Source organism: Elgaria multicarinata, chromosome 1 (genome assembly GCF_023053635.1).
Source record: "Elgaria multicarinata webbii isolate HBS135686 ecotype San Diego chromosome 1, rElgMul1.1.pri, whole genome shotgun sequence".
Classification (NCBI taxonomy): Eukaryota; Metazoa; Chordata; class Lepidosauria; order Squamata; family Anguidae; genus Elgaria; species Elgaria multicarinata.
Window position 1 is genome coordinate 156,912,575 of NC_086171.1, and position 17,131 is coordinate 156,929,705.

Consider the following 17,131-nt stretch of genomic DNA (forward strand, 5'->3'; position numbering starts at 1 on the left):
TAAAATGATTAAGGGGTTGGAGCATCTCCCCTATGAGGGAAGGTTACAACAACTTGTTTAGCTTGGAAAAAAGGAGGCTAAGGGGAGACATGATAGAGGTGTACAAAATTATGCATGGTATGGAGAATGTGGATGAGGAGACATTTTTCTCCCTCTCTCAAAATACTAGAACCTCGGGGTCATCCTATGAAGCTGATTGGTAGGTGATTAATGACAGATAAAAGGAAGTAGTTCTTCACACAGTGCATAGTTAAATTATGGAACTCACTACCACAAGATGTAGTGATGGCCACCAAAGTGGATGCCTTTAAAAGGGGGTGGATAAATTCCTGGAGGAGAAGGCTATCAATGGCTACTAGCCCTGATGGTTGTGTGCTATCTCCAGTATCCGAGGCAGTAAGCCTGTGTGCATGGGTTGCTGGGGAACATGGGTGGGAGGGTGCTGTTGCATCATGTCCTGCTTTGTTGGTCCCTGGTCAACAGCTGGTTGGCCACTGTGTGAACAGAGTGCTGGACTAGATGGACTGATCCAGCAGGGCTCTTCTTATGACACATACCATATACCGCTTTCATACCGCTTTCATAGTGCTATATCCTGCTTGGTGTAGATCTGGCCTGAGTCTTTAGGTTGCCACAAGACTCTTCGTTGCTTTTTCTGCAATAGACAAACAGAGCTACCCCTCTCATCGGAGGCCTTTGGCTCTGATGTCAATGGGATGGTGAATCCACTCTGGGGTTCAGTCAGAACTCTAAAGGAACTATATAAGGTATTAGAGTAGTTCTGACTGAAACCTGGGGTGTATTCACCACTCCAATGACATTGGAGCCACCAGCCTCCACTGACCCCTCAGGGTATTGTTACTAATGTATGAAGCATACATGGACCACAGCCAACGACTTGACTAGACTTTAGTGGGAGATGTCTGGGGCCGCCTCCCCAACGCATCTGCCTGATAAGTCTAATCACAGAAAGGCATGGGCGTGATGTCATCGCATCCTGCATTTCCCTGCTCCTGTTTACTCACAGCCAGTTGAGGGGGGCTGGGGAAAGGGTGACGGCAATGAGGTCATATCCTGGCTTTCTTTTACTAGACTTTCCTGCAGAAGTACATGTGGTAGTTGTGGACCAGCAGTGAGTTCAGTTGCAGGAGGAGGAAGACACAGCCAAGCGCTCTCCTATCTTTGTTGGTTGCCTCGAGCAGGGAACTCCAGCGGGTGCAGGTTGCCATTTATTCACTGTCTAGTATAGATTTATATCCTGCTCTTTGACTAAAACCCTCAAAATGGCTTATAGTATTTATAAGATGCAACAGATGCAACAAGAGCTACCTGCTCAAAAAAACAAAACCCAACAACACAACCAGCTCCACTTGAGCAGAAGTCATCATCTGATGTTCCTTCCAACAGTATGGTTGATTAGGGTGATCATATGAAGAGGAGTTCAGGGCTCTTGTATCTTTAACAGTTATATAGAAAAGGGAATTTCAGCAGGTGTCCTTTGCACCAAGGCAGCACTTGGTGAAATTCCCTCTTCATTACCACAGCTAAAGCTGCAGGAGCCCTGCCGTCTTTTGTATCTGGTCACTCTAGTATAGCTCCTGCAGCTTTAACTGGTGTGATGAAGAGGGAATTTCACCAGGTGCTTCATGCATGCAAAGGACACCCACTGAAATTCCCTTTTCTATATAACTGTTAAAGATACAGGAGTCCTGTCCGTCTTTTCATATGGTCACCCTACGGTTGACGTCATTTAGCCCTGGGAGGGAGGGTGGGAGCAGTCCAACTGGAGCAGCCCTGATACTCCCTTTGCCTGGTTCTGTCTCCCTGGGTCCTTCTTCCTTCCCCCAGAGCAGTTGATGTCATGCAAATGTAGCAAAAGCTGCAGCTGCTGAAATTCCCTTTATCACACAATTCCTAAAGCTACAGGTCAGGAGCCTTGTCCCCCTTTGCTTCTGATGTTCTAAGAAAAGATGCCCATACCAACAACGTGAATGTGCCAGAGAACATGAAGTGATTGCCTCAGCCCTGCAGTCTCACCTCGCACAATCAACCTGAAGAAAGCACTTGACAAGGGGCTGTCCCCCATGAACGTGGCACTGTAAATCCCATGATCAGCCATGCTAACAGATGACAGGTTCAAAGTGGATTGACGCTCCTTCACCTCACCCTGGTCCATGGTGCCACAGTAGGTCCCTGCATGGAAGACAGGAAAGAAAAGCATGAGGGCTAAATGCTGAAAAAGCAGGGTTTTTCCCCAGGCTTTTTGTCTCTACCTTTCTATAGATTCCATTACACAACCACTAGGTGGGGCTGTGCTATAGCATAATTACAGAAACACAGGAGGGTTTCATGCTGTCATTCAGTATATACCAGACTTTCCTCATTGGGAACCCCCCTAAAATGGTTGCAAAGCACAGAAGAGGCCCTGAACGAGGAGGATGTCATGTAAAGCACCCACAAACTACCATGAGTGAGGAATCACTAGTGCAAAATAAATGCTTCGTGTAGGAAGGCTCTTGATGGACTCTCAACACACTCCACCCCCTGCTACAGAGGCCCATGCAGCGCAGAGTGTGCCACTGGGAAAAGTAGTTAGGGCAGAAGAAGATCTGAGGAAACAGTACATGGCATCTCCTTTTAAGCCCATGGCCAGGGCTGCCTGTAGGTGACAATTGTTGATAGACCGACAGCTCACACAGAGGATATCTGGCTGGCTACACCTCTGCAGGGAGTGTCAGGCTTCATCATTGTTCTGGGATAGAGATGCTTCTGTAGGAGTGGGCAGATCTCATCGGGGCCATGCAGTTGGGGGAGGAAAGCACTTGCCATTCATTTTCCACAAGATGTCTGCATTCTTCCCGTACTTTATCTTGGCAACAAGCATGGCCTGTTGGGAGAGACTGACGGTATGTGTCACCTTCTCTGGGATCAGATGGGCTGCAAAGTTGGAGAGAAATAGACAACAGGTTAGACAGCAGGGCTTGCAACGTTTTCTCTTCCTTGGTCACCAGAGGGTCATGCTCTTCTGGCTTGCCCTTGTCTTAGGTGTGCATTTCTGTCTGGGCTTTCTAGCGCTTGCCTGAGCACCTCATCCTGCTTGACAATACATGCATCAATGGCCACAGCTTTTCCAAGGAAGGCAGGAGAACATTTAGGGTGAACTCATATGTGTGAGAAGAAAACTGTTGTGTCCATTTTATAGAATGTGAGAAAATAGCCTTTTTCAAAAGGGTTTCTTAAAGTTTGGGAAAAGATTATTCTGCATCTTACTACTACCATCAATGTACATTGATGGTGCTATATAAATTAATAATAATAATAATAATAATAATAATAATACCTTATTCTTCTCTCAAAAGCCTCCCTATGAATGTATCTCCCAAAGCCATGCATTAAACCGAGGGCAGGCAACCTGGTGCCCCTGAGAGCTTTTCGATGACAACTTCCATAATGCCCGACCATTGGCCATGCTGACTGGGGCTTGTGGAAGTTATATTCCAAAGTATCTGTAGGGCACCATGTTAGGGAAGACAGTATTCATAACTTTTACCATGTATTTACAGCCTTGATTTCAGGTGGAGGTGTCGTTCTACTTCACCCAAATCAATGTCCCGTGTACTTCAAAGGCCTTGTAAGAAAGGAAATTATCTTATCTAAAATAAATTATTCTTGCTGAGTTAAATTACCTGACTGACGGCTGTCTTCCTCACTAGAAGAATTAACAAACAGGTAATTGAATTCCTAGTGACATAGAAACCCGAAACTCTCTTTCGGGAGCCTCTGTAATGCCCATGGGAAACATGTATCTTAAGCTCTCCCATTTGCTGCCTTGTTAGATCTGTTAACTGAGGCCACTAAATGAATTCTAGTAGGAGATTAGTTATGAGTCCTATGCATCTGGTTGCTGATCCTGGAAATTTGGGGAAAGAAGGAATGGGATTGGCTAGAAATGAAAATGCTATGATGCCACAGTCCCATCACACACAGTGCTTTATTGCTCTTTCAAAAGAGATATTTGGAATAAATCTAGGCCACAACTCAACATTGGTTTCAAGCATTTTTAAGCATTTCTAATTGTGATAAACTTTTCATTCATTGCCAGCTGAGGCAGCATTGTTGCAACTGACTTCAGACTGGAGGCTCTACTTAGAACACATCAGGATTTATGGATCTTGGCTGAATAGGACCTCATAACTCCTGTGCAAATGTGACCTCCTGACTCCTGACTTAGCACTTCCATTTGTGTCTCCCCACCCCCTTTCTCTCTCTCTCTCTCTCTCTCTCTGTGTGTGTGTGCTTAATTCTGTGATTCTCCATTCTTTGTAACTGGTTCTGAGACTATTAACCATTCTGAGACTATAAAGTGCCATTGAAGTAATTGAGGAGATGGTCTGAGAGACATCGGATGCCCCTTCCAACATGATTCTATGAAAGAGCAAGGGAAGCCCTATTCCTCTAACCAGAATCATGGTTGGCATTGGTAGTCATCTTTTGAGGTTCACTGACAAACCCCTGGACCTGCTGATGTTCCTCCTCCTCCTCTTCCTCCCTGTGTGCTGATTTGCCCTTTCCAAGTTAATGAGAAGAACAAGGTGAACGAACAGTAACCAAAGCAGATGTTTTCATCTCCCTCTGAAAAAGAGTGCGGATTAGGTCCAGAGGAAGAGGCAAGTGAATGGGCAGCAGCAACAGTGTTGAGGAAGAAGTGGAGTGTTGTGGAAGAATTACTGAACACATCTTATCCAAGCTCCCCCCCAACCTGGAATCAACATAGCCTGGTGTAGCTCCAGATTTTGTCTACCATTGATATTAATCAATATCCAGGCAGGCCTGGGGTTAAGAGAATACCCCAAGATTAAAAACAAACTGACTGACTGATGCTTGTTTTTCCTTGTCTTGGTATGTAAACAGAGTGGGCTTGTGAAGAAACAGAGAGGAGGGGGAAAGAGAGCTCCATTACGTCAGCCTTGGTTCTATCACAGTGAGATAGGGAGCAAGCATTGAGAGAAATATTAACAAGGGACATCTCCCTATTACTCAGAAAGCATAGATGTTGGCCTTTAGTTACCACAAAGATATACAATCTTTTCAATGGGGCATGTGACCTTAGCTCAAGGCTTACCATCCACGTTGTTGTGCACATACACTACTCTGGTTTGCTCTGACTGGGTCTTCCCCAAGCAGTACGTGATGCCCACCAGGTCTGCCCGGGAGAAGCCTCGCATCTGCACCTCACTGCTGCTGTTCTTGTACATCCGGAACTTGGACTTGGGATGGGTCATGACAATCTTATTGTCTCTGTTAATCTGCAGGCTGGCATTCCGCTCGCCTGTCACACAGGAGAGGTAGAAGCTGGTGTGGGAGGGACTCAGAACATTGGCCATCAGGGTGATATCCAGAATTGCTCCTGCATCGGAAGAACCAAAGAAGGGGTCATTTTATGGACATGGAGAGCAAAGAACACCGGTGTAATTCATAGATCCAAGACCACATCAACCAGGCCCTGCCCTTGGCTCTAGAACAGGGGTGGGGAACTTGTGGCCTCCAAATGTGTTGGCCTAAAGTTCCTATCAGCCCTAACCAGCAGATCCAATGGTGAGGGATGCTGGGACTTGTAGCTTAAAACATCTGGAAGGCCACAAGTTGCACATCCCTGCTCTAGAATCTAGCAGGATCCCAGCCTCACTCCTAGAAAAGAGAATGGTTTTGGCATTCAAGTGAGGTAGTGCCATAGTATGGACCTAGAACTTGAACGGAATAGCCTACCTGAGCTTTAGAACTGAGTAAGGCCTCCCTCTTTCTTTAACGCAATCCCTAGCAAAGTACTTCCTTTGAGCCTACTTCCAGACAAGTGGGGAAACAGAGGGGAGGTCGCTGGGAAAGGAGCCATCAAACTCCCCCTCAAAAAGCTCTTGCAAGTATGGCCCCTCCCTATCTCATGGCAAACTGGACTCAGCATCACAGAATGTGCTACTCTCCCCTGTTTCTGAGGTTGGCAAGGGCAGACAAAACGACTTTCTTCTAATTGGATGTAATTTCCAATGGTACCTATTTACCCAGGACACAATACCAATTTTCGGGTACCATGCCTACAAAATCACTGGCCTCAGCTAGCATGACGGAGGGGTGAGGATCTCGCGATATTGTTATCACAAGATCTCCCCATGTGTTTACACGTGGTGCGCGATGGCCTTGAAAGAACAGGATATTGCCCCGCCATTTTGTTTTTTGTTTTTGATAAAGGAGAAGAGCGCATGAGCACTCGTGTGCAAAAGGTCAGGTTTTTTTTTAATTTTAAATAATTTTTCTCGCTCCCCCCACCCCACCCCCGTGCGCAATTCCCGGCTCCTTGCCAGTAACCACGAGGAGCCAGGACAAACCACGATGCCCGCCCACACGTTCCGCAGTCTCAGGATCAGCCCAAGACCGTGGAAAAAGCAGGCTCAAAGGGTAGGGCGAGATCCCGGGGAAAGGGAAGGATCATCGCACAGGGATAATCCTGGGGATCGCCCCAGGATATCTCCCTGTCTAGCTATGGCCACTGTCTCTAGTTCACTTTTGGAGAGAGCTTGAGGAGAAGAAAAAGCAGGAAGACACCAAATACAAGGCTTGCAGAAGGCTCATAGAACTATTAATCAAAGGACACTGTGTAGCTCAGTGGTAGGCAAACTGAAGTTTTGCCCTACAACCCCCATAATCATAGACCTTTTGCCCTGCTGGCTGGGGCTGATGAGGGTTGTAGTCTGAGTCATCTGTAGGGTACCAGGTAGCTGCCTACCTCTTGGTCCACCTCCAATCCCACCCCCACCACTAATTCCTGTTGTTTTTTTAATGCATTAACATTGTGCTGTCAGCAACCCTATCAATATGTGGACACAAATTTCCACTAGTGTTAGCTCAAGCCAAGCTGCCCCTTGCCGTAGCAAACTATGCAGCACACAAGCCTTCAGCTCTAGCAAGTCATGGTGAGCGTCTGCTGATTTGGTTAGAGACATGTGCGGCAGACAAAGTCACAATAAGGGAGTTGAAATGGCTGTAGAAAAATTGAGATCGTATCTCTATAACTTAAAGTCATGCAATAAAATGCTATTAGATTTGTAAGAACTCTGTGAATCCTGTCATCATGGTATGGGAATTTTCAGGAAAATGAGTACAATGACAGGATTTAGTAGCCCACGTACAAAATCGTTTGCCGACCTTCCTAGTTTCTATATTCCATATTTGATATTTAATGTGGATTTGTAGCAAGAGATGGGTTGGTACTTAAAATTCATACATTAGAAATGTTCCTGTTTAGGGTTCCTGCTATCTGGTCATGCCCTCCTTTAGGATACTATAAGCTATGAGCTCAAGCAGGACTTTCTACTCCTTCCCCACCCCAACTTTCTTTTCTAAGCATGGAGCGTATATTTTACCAGGAAATCCAACCCCGACCTCCAGCTGAGTCAGCAATCCCATTATCATGCAGACAGAAATTGAGGTTAAATTGTAGGTCAGGGGTAGGCAACCTAGTTCCCTCCACAACCTCCAAATCCCTGACAATTGGCCTTGCTGGCTGAAGCTTACAAGATTTGTAGTCCTGGTCATCTGGAGGGCTCCAGGTTGCCTACCACTGTTACTGATTATGCTTAAAGATATTTATGAAAACTTATTTTCCTGCATCTTTGGGTTGAATCTAGACTTAGGCAGGATGTATACTGCTTTAAAACAGTAGTGACAACTGTTGGGCCCCCGGACACACTCCATATACAGTTTTCAAACCAAAGTGTCATATCCTGCTTGGTCTAGATCTGGCCTTAATCATGCTTGGAGTCAGCCCTCTAAAATCAGTGAGACCTAACTTAGTCATGACTAGGGATGTTGGAGAAATCTGCAGAGGAATCAAATGAGTTCAGATTTCTATGAATCTGACCCACAGATTCCTCAGCAGAACAGCTTTCCTCCACATCACACAGATTCTGCAGACTTACAGACTGGTGTTTTTTGTTTTTGTTTTTAACTTTTTGTGTGTTTTTTTACTTTCTGGAATTTGACACAAATTTAGTTGTAGAAAAATACATTTAAAAAAAAAAAAAAAAAGCACCAGCCAAAAAATGTGCATTTTCCCCAATAGAGTAAAGCATGTAAATGTGCATTTTGAGGGGATTTGCACATTTTCGCAAGTGCAAATTTGCACAAATTTGGGAAATTGGAAAAACAATTGATTCCATCAATGAGCAGACGACAGAACAAAAGGCACCTGACAGTCTGTGAAACGTAGATGGAACAGCTATTACAAAATCCGTACATCCCTAGTCATGATTAATTTAAGACTAATTGATTTAAATGGGTCTACTCTAAGCCTGACTATTTATAGACTTAATACTTGGAGCTAATCAGAAGCAGTGTGCCAGAACATGGTCCCCATTCCCAGGAACAGGGTCACCATCACTGGGATCCACTGCAGGCCCATTGCATTCACCTCATAAAACTCTGCAATCACACTTCATTGATACAATAAGCAATCAAGAAACACTGGAAAGTTGCATTGCTTTGTATGAAACAAATTTGAGGTTATAAGCTACTGAGGATTCTATTTTGATGTTGTTGAACAATTTACATGGAATGAATGTAATGGATGATCTAGAAGTTGTTTCTAGCTTATTTACTCTAAAGTATTTAAATTTACTAAGAGTCTAAGGCATTATTATTATTATTATTATTATTATTATTATTATTATTATTGCCTTCATTGTGCCTATGACAATTTATTGGAAGTAGTGTATTGCTCCTCCTGTGTTGAATTGGTTTCATAGTATTTGGATATTGCAGTCTAGTCTAAACTAAATCTGAGAAAGAAGGACAAATTAGAATAAATGTATTCAAAGATTCTTGCAACTTTTGGGATAGTAAATTCCTAGGACAATATTTGACCATAAGCCTTGTTTTCTCTAATCTGTATTAGAGTTGTAAAGGCTGGTTGGGAAGTGAGGGTGGAAGGAGAAAGTGGGATTTCCTGCCCCCTTGTAAAAGAATTGGAACAAAATTGCTTTTCTGATACGACAGAATTTTTTTGGGGGGGTTGAAATAGATAGTTTTAAGAAGGAGTTTGCACAGTTTCAGGAGGAGTTGAAGGGTCAGAAATATAAAACATTTCTCAAGGACAAAAAAGACTACAAAGATAACAGAGTATACAGTTGGCTAGCAAAGAAAGAAAGAGACCTAAATTATATCCTTTAGTGCAGTGGTTCTCAACCTTCCTAATGCCGCGACCCTTTAATATAGTTCCTCATGTTGTGGTGACCCCCAACCATAAAATTATTTTCGTTCTTCTCTACACGATCCATTGTCATGGGATGGTTTGCTAATGAAAATAATACATAACAATAGCTTTAATAATACAAAAGATGATACATGACATAGTTCAGTCAATACAGTTTCCTAAGACCATCAGAAATATGTTTTCCGATGGTCTTAAGCGACCCCTGTGAAAGGGTCATTCGACCCCCAAAGGGGTCCCGACCCACAGGTTGAGAACTGCTGATTTAGTGATTATGGTTCTAAGGGCACAGATGATACAGAAGGAGATCCATTTGAAGATGAACATGGAGCTTCCAATTTGGAGTCTTTTTAAATCAGATCCAAATGAACTGGAAACAAAAGCATCCTGCCTGGGGAGAAGAACACTGAAACAGAATACTGACCGAGAAACACTCTACCTTGTAAAGCACTTACAAGCCAGGAATACAACTGTTTTGAATAAGGGGTTACTTTTGGGTTAGGGTTTATACCTTCCTCTAAGTCAGCCTTCCTCAAACTGGGGCGCTCCAGATGTGTTGGACTGCATCTCCCAGAATGCCCCAGCCAGCTGGCTGGGGCATTCTGGGAGTTGCAGTCCAACACATCTGGAGCGCCCCAGGTTGAGGAAGGCTGCTCTAAGCGATAACTAATTTCTGTCTTTATCTCTTGAATCGGATCTTTGTTATACAATCTGTAAAACTTCCTATCACTAATAGTTGCTTACACACACCTCCTTTTCATAAACAATCCAACGATCAACACTATCGCTTCACCTTTGTCAGCTGGTTTGATAATTATTGTAATATCCTGGTCAGATTGCCTAATACCTGTCTTTCTGTGTATTTTGAATTTAACCACTGATTCTTCTGCGTCTTTTCTAAAATCTATAGAATCCTCAGTACTAGATCTTCAAAAACTTGAATACAACATTTTATGCTACCTGGAGGAATAAATTTAGATTTAGGGTGAAAGGGGATATTAACATGGTATTCCTGTTTACCAGTATCCTTAAAGTAATCTCTATGTTTTAGAATTCTTATAAGCCTGCACAATTCAACCTGGACATATAACAATGACTGACAATTTCTCTTACCAGGATCAAGGCTCCCAGTAGAAAATTTCTTTATGGTCACTGTAAATATTGTGAGCATTGTTTGAGATTGAAACATTTTGTGAACCACATAGATGGAAAAGAATACACACTGAGAGATTTCACAATGTGTAATAGTAAGTTTGTGGTGCATGTTATACTTTGACCCTGTAATAAATTATATATAGGAAAAACTACAAGCAATCGTAAGATCAGAATAGGAGAGCATATCAGTAATATCAAATGTGAAATTGTAGGAGCACTGTTAGTCCAGCACTGGAAAGATAAGTTCCATAGAATAAGAGACTTTTCATTCTGGGCAATAGAGACAATTAGGAATTCTTTTAGAAAAGGAAGCCAGGTGGATTTTGAGGCGAAATATAATCACACCGTTCTCAACCTTACAGCACTCCTTTGAAATTCAACTGATTCTAGTTAGGTTTTGTGTATCTAAATACCTGGTGTTTTTCTCCCACATCTGATATAGAATGGGAGATAAGCATCTGAGGAGTTAACAACTCCCTTTGCATTAAAGTAGGTAAGTCGGTTTATCTGTAAGAGATGTGAATGTTGGTATATAGTTTGATGTTTTGAGCTTCTCTTTATGTATTATGTTTTTTATATCTTTGACTGTTGATATATATATTTATATGACTTATATGGTATACTATGTTGAACACAATGGATATATGATTTTATAAACATTATATATTCTTTTATATTTAAAACCTGTGGGGCCAAAATGCACTGAAACTAGTTTTGTTAAATTAAACATCATTTTTGTCTATCCCTTTGCTTTGGGCTTTTTTGGCATTCGTTGTGGGATTCACTTTTTTGTTGGCTTCTATATTATATTATCAAGCCACTGAATGTAGAATGATTGTTAATAAACTAAGAAATATCTTTGTATATATTTGATTTCAGAATGTGTTGAGCGATCTTTTGTATTTTGTACTCTTGTAAATATTTTATTAAGAATAAAGTGTTGTTGCTTTTTTAAAAATGTTGTTAGCATACATAAATCTGTGCTGAATGATGCTCAGTCTGTTGGTGTTTCCCTACAACAGTAGGAAGCCCTTATCTAATACACAAAAACAATATTATTATTCTGTCTCAGGATGCAGACAGGATAGTTTGGAAAACAAATAACCAATCTACCAGTTAAAATATTTATCTTTGCATTTGTTTGACTACGGAAAAGAACCTGGAGATAATTTTCATGACCAGACAATACTTTAATAGCCATTGCACGCTTCAGTGTGACAAAGTTCCTTTATGATATACATGCATGCTTCTGGGCATATGTATATACATCAAAATACAAACATAATTAACATGTGGCAATCATCTATATGTCAGTTGCCATCTTTTGTGTTTGAAATGATTGGAATTTGTCTCTGTGGTGCTTTTTGGCCCTCAAGGCTTACACTTCTTATTCACCTTTATTTCTTAGCTATGATGTTTCAGTATCACTTTTTGGAAATGTGCAATGTACATTGTGATGTTTGCTTCAGAGGATCTTGGAATTGTTGTAGATCGCAAGCTGAATATGAGCCAACAGTGCGATATGGCTGCAAGAAAGGCAAATGGTATTTTGGGCTGCATTAATAGAAGTATAGCTTCCAAATCACGTGAGGAACTGGTTCCTCTCTATTCGGCCCTGGTTAGGCCTCATCTAGAGTATTGCGTCCAGTTCTGGGCTCCACAATACAAGAAGGACGCAGACAAGCTGGAGCGTGTTCAGAGGAGGGCAGCCAGGATGATCAGGGGTCTGGAAACTAAGAGAGACTGAAAGAACTGGGCATGTTTAGACTGGAGAAGAGAAGATTGAGGGGAGACATGAGAGCACTCTTCAAATACTTAAAAGGTTGTCACACAGAGGAGGTCCAGGATCTCTTCTCGATCCTCCCAGAGTGCAGGACACGGAATAATGGGCTCAAGTTAAAGGAAGCCAGATTCCAGCTGGACATCAGGAAAAACTTCCTGACTGTTAGAGCAGTACGACAATGGAATCAGTTACCCAGGGAGGTTGTAGGCTCTCCCACACTAGAGGCCTTCAAGAGGCATCTGGACAACCATCTGTCAGGGATGCTTTAGGGTAGATTCCTGCATTGAGCAGGGGGTTTAACTCAATGGCCTTGTAGGCACCTTCCAATTCTGCTATTCTATGATTCTATGATTCTATAAGGAGGGGCTGCCCTTCTGCAGTTTCATTGGGGTTAATGGTGACCATATGAAAAGGAGGACAGTGCTCCTGTATCTTTAAGAGTTGTATTGAAAAGAAAGTGTCATTTGTATATATGGAGAACCTGGAGAAATTTCCTATTTATCACAACAGTTAAAGCTGCAGGTGCCCTGCTCTCTTTTAAATCTGGCCACTCTAGTATAGCTCCTGCACCTTTAACTGCTGTGATGAAGCGGGAATTTCACCAGGTTCTCCATATATATAAATGATGCCTGCTGAAATTTTCTTTTCAATACAACTGTTAAAGTTACAGGAGCCCTGTCCCCCTTTTCATATGGTCACCCTAGCCTTCCCATGCTGGCGCATAACTGTGTGCCAAGATGGAGACATGCGAATGCATCTCTGGCCCTTTGTATCAGGGGTGGGGAAACTCTTTCCGCCTGAGAGCTGCATTCAGTTTCAGAGAGGCTCTTGAGGGTGGGGCTGAAGGCAAAGAGGGTGGAAAAATACCAGCATATTTTTTAGCTTAAAACTCTTCTGGCCAGTAACTAAGCTTTAGGAGAGGCTTGTCAACCTACATTCTTTTAGAATGTAGAACTCCTGCACAAAAGCTGGGAAATAACCAAATGATCAGTGGTCAGGGGGAAAGTGGGGAGGGCCTCTGGGTTGGATTTGGCCCCTGGGCCTGAGGTGCTCCACCCCCACCCACTGATACATTTTATTCAAACAGCAGCTGCAAGGGGTGGTGGATGTTGTTGTTGTTGTTGTTGTTACTTATTGCATTTATATACCGCCCCATAGCCGAAGCTCTCTGGGCGGTTCTCATAAGATAAAATATTTAAAAACAATATACGAAAATTAAAAACCACAAAGACATGCAAAATTCACATACTTTTAAAACCACTATATCAACTTTAGAAATGATGAGCCAAAAAACAGGCACAGGCTCATTACATATTGCTAAATGCCTGGGAGAAGAGAAAAGTTTTGACCTGGTGCCGAAACGATGGCAATGTCGGTGCCAGGCAGGCCTCATCAGGGAGATTGTTCCACAGTTGGGGGGACACCACAGAGAAGGCCCCCTCTCTCTTGTTGCCACCCTCCGAGCTTCCCTCGGACTAGGCACCCGGAGGAGGACCTTGGATGTTGAACGTAGTGTTTGGGTAGGTTCATGTCGGGGAAGGCATTCCGTCAGGTATTGTGGTCACAAGCCGCGTAGGGGTTTATAGGTTAAAAGTGGATTAGGACCACGGAAAGGGTTAAAACTTTCTCACATGCTATTTTTTCATTTAAACCCCCCTAAAGCTGCTACTTGCTTTGTTAGTAAAAATGCATAAGCACACCTTGAATTCAAATATCCAAATATCACTGGGGCAGGGCTATAAATCACATATTGGTGGCCTGTTTGGATTTTTTCCTCCCCCAGGGTATAGAATTGGTATGAGACAGATTGCTGCTCACGATATGTATATATTCATTGATTTGCAGGGTACCTGCAAAGAATCTGTGATACCTATTTGAACGGAAACAATGTATATGTATGTACATCAAGGGTTACAAGGCCTCATATCATCCACATTTTCCACTCTTTTAATAATGGTGATCAGCCATTTGGCAGTTCTTTCTCCTCTCAAACACATATTTTCTTTGAACCACAAATGGAAATCTGAATGATCTCAGAAAGTCTATTTCTCATGGAGCATCACTGAGTAGCACTACTAAAATGGCTTTTCTCCTGTTCTTTATGCATGTGGTTCTCCAGGCCTAACTGCCCAGGGGTAGAGGTTCCAATATGAACTGACCAGATCTGCACTTTCTGGACTAATGGGCAAATTGGAACTTACTGGTTATTGCACTTTCCAAATGTTCCAGTGCAGTCCCTGGCTCAAAAACAATGTCCAAAATATGGTTAGAGAAACAAATTTTGAGATAAAATGCTTTAACTATATTTAAAGTGCATTTTTAAAAAACAATTTCAGCTTAACGTGGAAATGGGATAGACTCTGCGTGAGGAAACACATTCACAAGCGACACAGACCGGTGGAAACAGACTGATTCATCGGCCATAGCCACATTATTAGCTGGGAGAGACAAAGGCCATGGCTAGACCAAGTCTATATCCCGGGATCATCCCTGTGCATCCAAATGACACACGGGGGATCCCGGGAGCAGGCAGGGACGACCCCTCCATTTGCCTGGGATAATCCTTAGGTCTAGCTAAGGCCCTAGAGGATGTGGCAGAAGTAGCACCTAAGGCTGCATATTGTAGGATCCCAAAACCATCTTCCAGGTGGCCTCAGCAATTCCCCATCCAGAGTTTAGTCAAACAGGGCTGAGTTTGGTGGGCAAGGCTAAAAAAATGGCTGAGTTAGTAGCTGATGCAGCAGCTGGACATGGACAAAAGCGTCACAAAGGTGCACAGAGGTTTGAACAGGTTCTGAACCCTGCAAGGATTCCTGACATGCCTCCTATGCTGGCTGTGGAGTTTCATAGCAGATCCCCCAGCTTGTCAGCTAGATAGGAGGCAGATGCTATTGGATTGCCTACTCTGAATTAGAGACATGATGATGCGTACAAAGATAGTTCTAGCTAGAGTGAGCTTGTACCTTCTTACCCAGAAATCCTCAAGTGGAATGATCAGTCCATTCTGTGGATACTGTGGCCCAGCTTGTAGGGATCAAAGAAGGTTCCACCTTGCCACACAGTTGTAGCTGCTAGCCCTGGAGTCTTCAAGCTCCAGTCTCTTTGCCGCCAGAACTGAAAGCACCCTCCCTCCCTTCGGGACCCTAAGGTCATCGTCTGAGGCCCTTTGCTGGGTGCCTCTGCCAAAGGAGATGAGGCAGTTGGCTACTAGAGAGACGGCCTTTTTCAATGGCTACTAGGAAGAGGGCCCCAGTTATGGAACACCCTCTCCAGAGAGGCTTGCCTGGCACCTATGTCACCATCTTTCTCTTTGGCACCAGGTCAAAGGCCATTTTTTTATTCTCCCAGATTTTTTAGTTTTCCATTTTTTAAAAGGGTGTTTTTAGACCTTTGCACTGCTGTTGTCTTCCACTTTTGGTTTACCATGGTTTTATTCTGTGTCGGTTTTAGATATATTTTTTTTAACATTACGTTTCATTATATTTGTGTATTTCATGGTCCTAACCTTATTTAGTGAACCATCCAGAGAGCTTTGGCTGTTGGAGTGGTATAGAAATGCAGTTAGTCAATACATACATACATAAAAATAAGGAAGGTTTTTACCTGCCAGTTGCAAGGAGAGACTTAGAAGACAAATCTTGTCCAGACTCATGTTCCTGAATATGCCTCGTGTCATGAGAACTCAGACATCACTGATCCAGAAGAGGAAAGAGGGACAGAGAGGATTTATGCCATTTTTCATCCGCAGTGTGTCTCCTCTATGCTTGGCACTCCTGTGTCCTTCATCGCTTCACGAGGGCAGCAAGTTCACCCCAAACCAAGGAGGAAAGAATTTTCTGATTTCTGAGGAAATGTTCCCTGTCTCCCTGGTGCAATTCAGCAGGATATGTTACCTGAGTTTCCTGTAGAGATTCTCAAGAAAAGGAGAAGTAGGTCCACTCTGAGCAGTCAAAAGAACTGGGTTGTTGTCCTGTGGATGTTCCAGCTTCCACTGAGGCCCTTACACCCTTTCCAGCTCTTCATTCACTGCCATGTGCAGCTGCAGAGGGGATATGGCCTAGTCATTCCTTCCATGCTCCTGACTTGGAAGCCTGAGGCCTTAGCATGGGGACAAAAGAAGACCTCTGACCAGTCCAGGACCGAATTAAGAGTGGGAATGAATTGGGTACAACGTGAGCTGGGACTCAGTGGGAAGAGGCTTCTTGGCTGGGGTTCAGCCTGGGCAGGATTGGAGCCTGCTGAGGGAGGAAGGCTGAGAGGCCCTCAGACAGCACAGCCATGACACGAAATCCTGTTTCCCATACAGCGTTTCCTGCTCTCCACCCATTGTTCCTTGCCTATCTCTGGCTCCTGCAGGACGGAACAGCAGAAAGGGAGGTAGCTGGACTGAGAGACAACGAAGGGAGGGTTAGAATGAAGAGAGACCGCTGGGTTCAAGGGGCTCCCTTTATCCCAATGGAAGGCGGAGAGACAGCATGTTCCCTGGCTGGGAGCGTAGTGATTTATGGTGTAGAACCTCTGCCTCTTTAGGATCTAGTGGCAAGCCAGGGTTCAACGTTGATGAAGAAAGGAGATATAAAAGGAGTCCTGAAGTTGATTAACCGACAGCGCAAGGAACTGGTGGCCCCTGAAGTCTATGCATGGCTGTGATTACAGTGTTCCTCTGGAACTGTTTATGTACCAAAGGAAACCATTTCCCTTCCCTGAAAGATCTATTGGAAGAGTGTCACTGAGACAAACCGGTCACATTGGTAGGGCGGTTCTGCCTTGGTCCGTTAGGCAGGACAGCCAGGCACTGAAACTACTTGTGGCTCAGTAAGGCTTACTCACATGTCACACACTTACCACTGGGAGGATTTCATGCCCCTTTGTCTGTGTACAGGCAAACAGAGCCTTTCTCAGCTCCTTGTGATCATTCGGGTGTCCAAACACTC

General features: G+C 43.6%; 1 protein-coding gene across 1 annotated transcript in view; it reads right to left on the reverse strand.

Moving 5' to 3' along the window:
• The window catches only part of TIE1 (tyrosine kinase with immunoglobulin like and EGF like domains 1), a 48,125-nt gene extending 31,731 nt beyond the window's left edge, over positions 1 to 16,394 (reverse strand). The window contains exons 1-4 of the mRNA XM_063140232.1: positions 15,801 to 16,394; positions 5,123 to 5,407; positions 2,827 to 2,937; positions 2,038 to 2,193 (exon numbers count right to left, since the gene is read on the reverse strand). Coding sequence (XP_062996302.1) covers positions 2,038 to 2,193; positions 2,827 to 2,937; positions 5,123 to 5,407; positions 15,801 to 15,873 — 625 coding nt within the window. The 5' untranslated portion in view covers positions 15,874 to 16,394. The remainder of the gene's footprint in view (positions 1 to 2,037; positions 2,194 to 2,826; positions 2,938 to 5,122; positions 5,408 to 15,800) is intronic.
• Between the last annotated feature and the right edge of the window lie 737 nt (positions 16,395 to 17,131).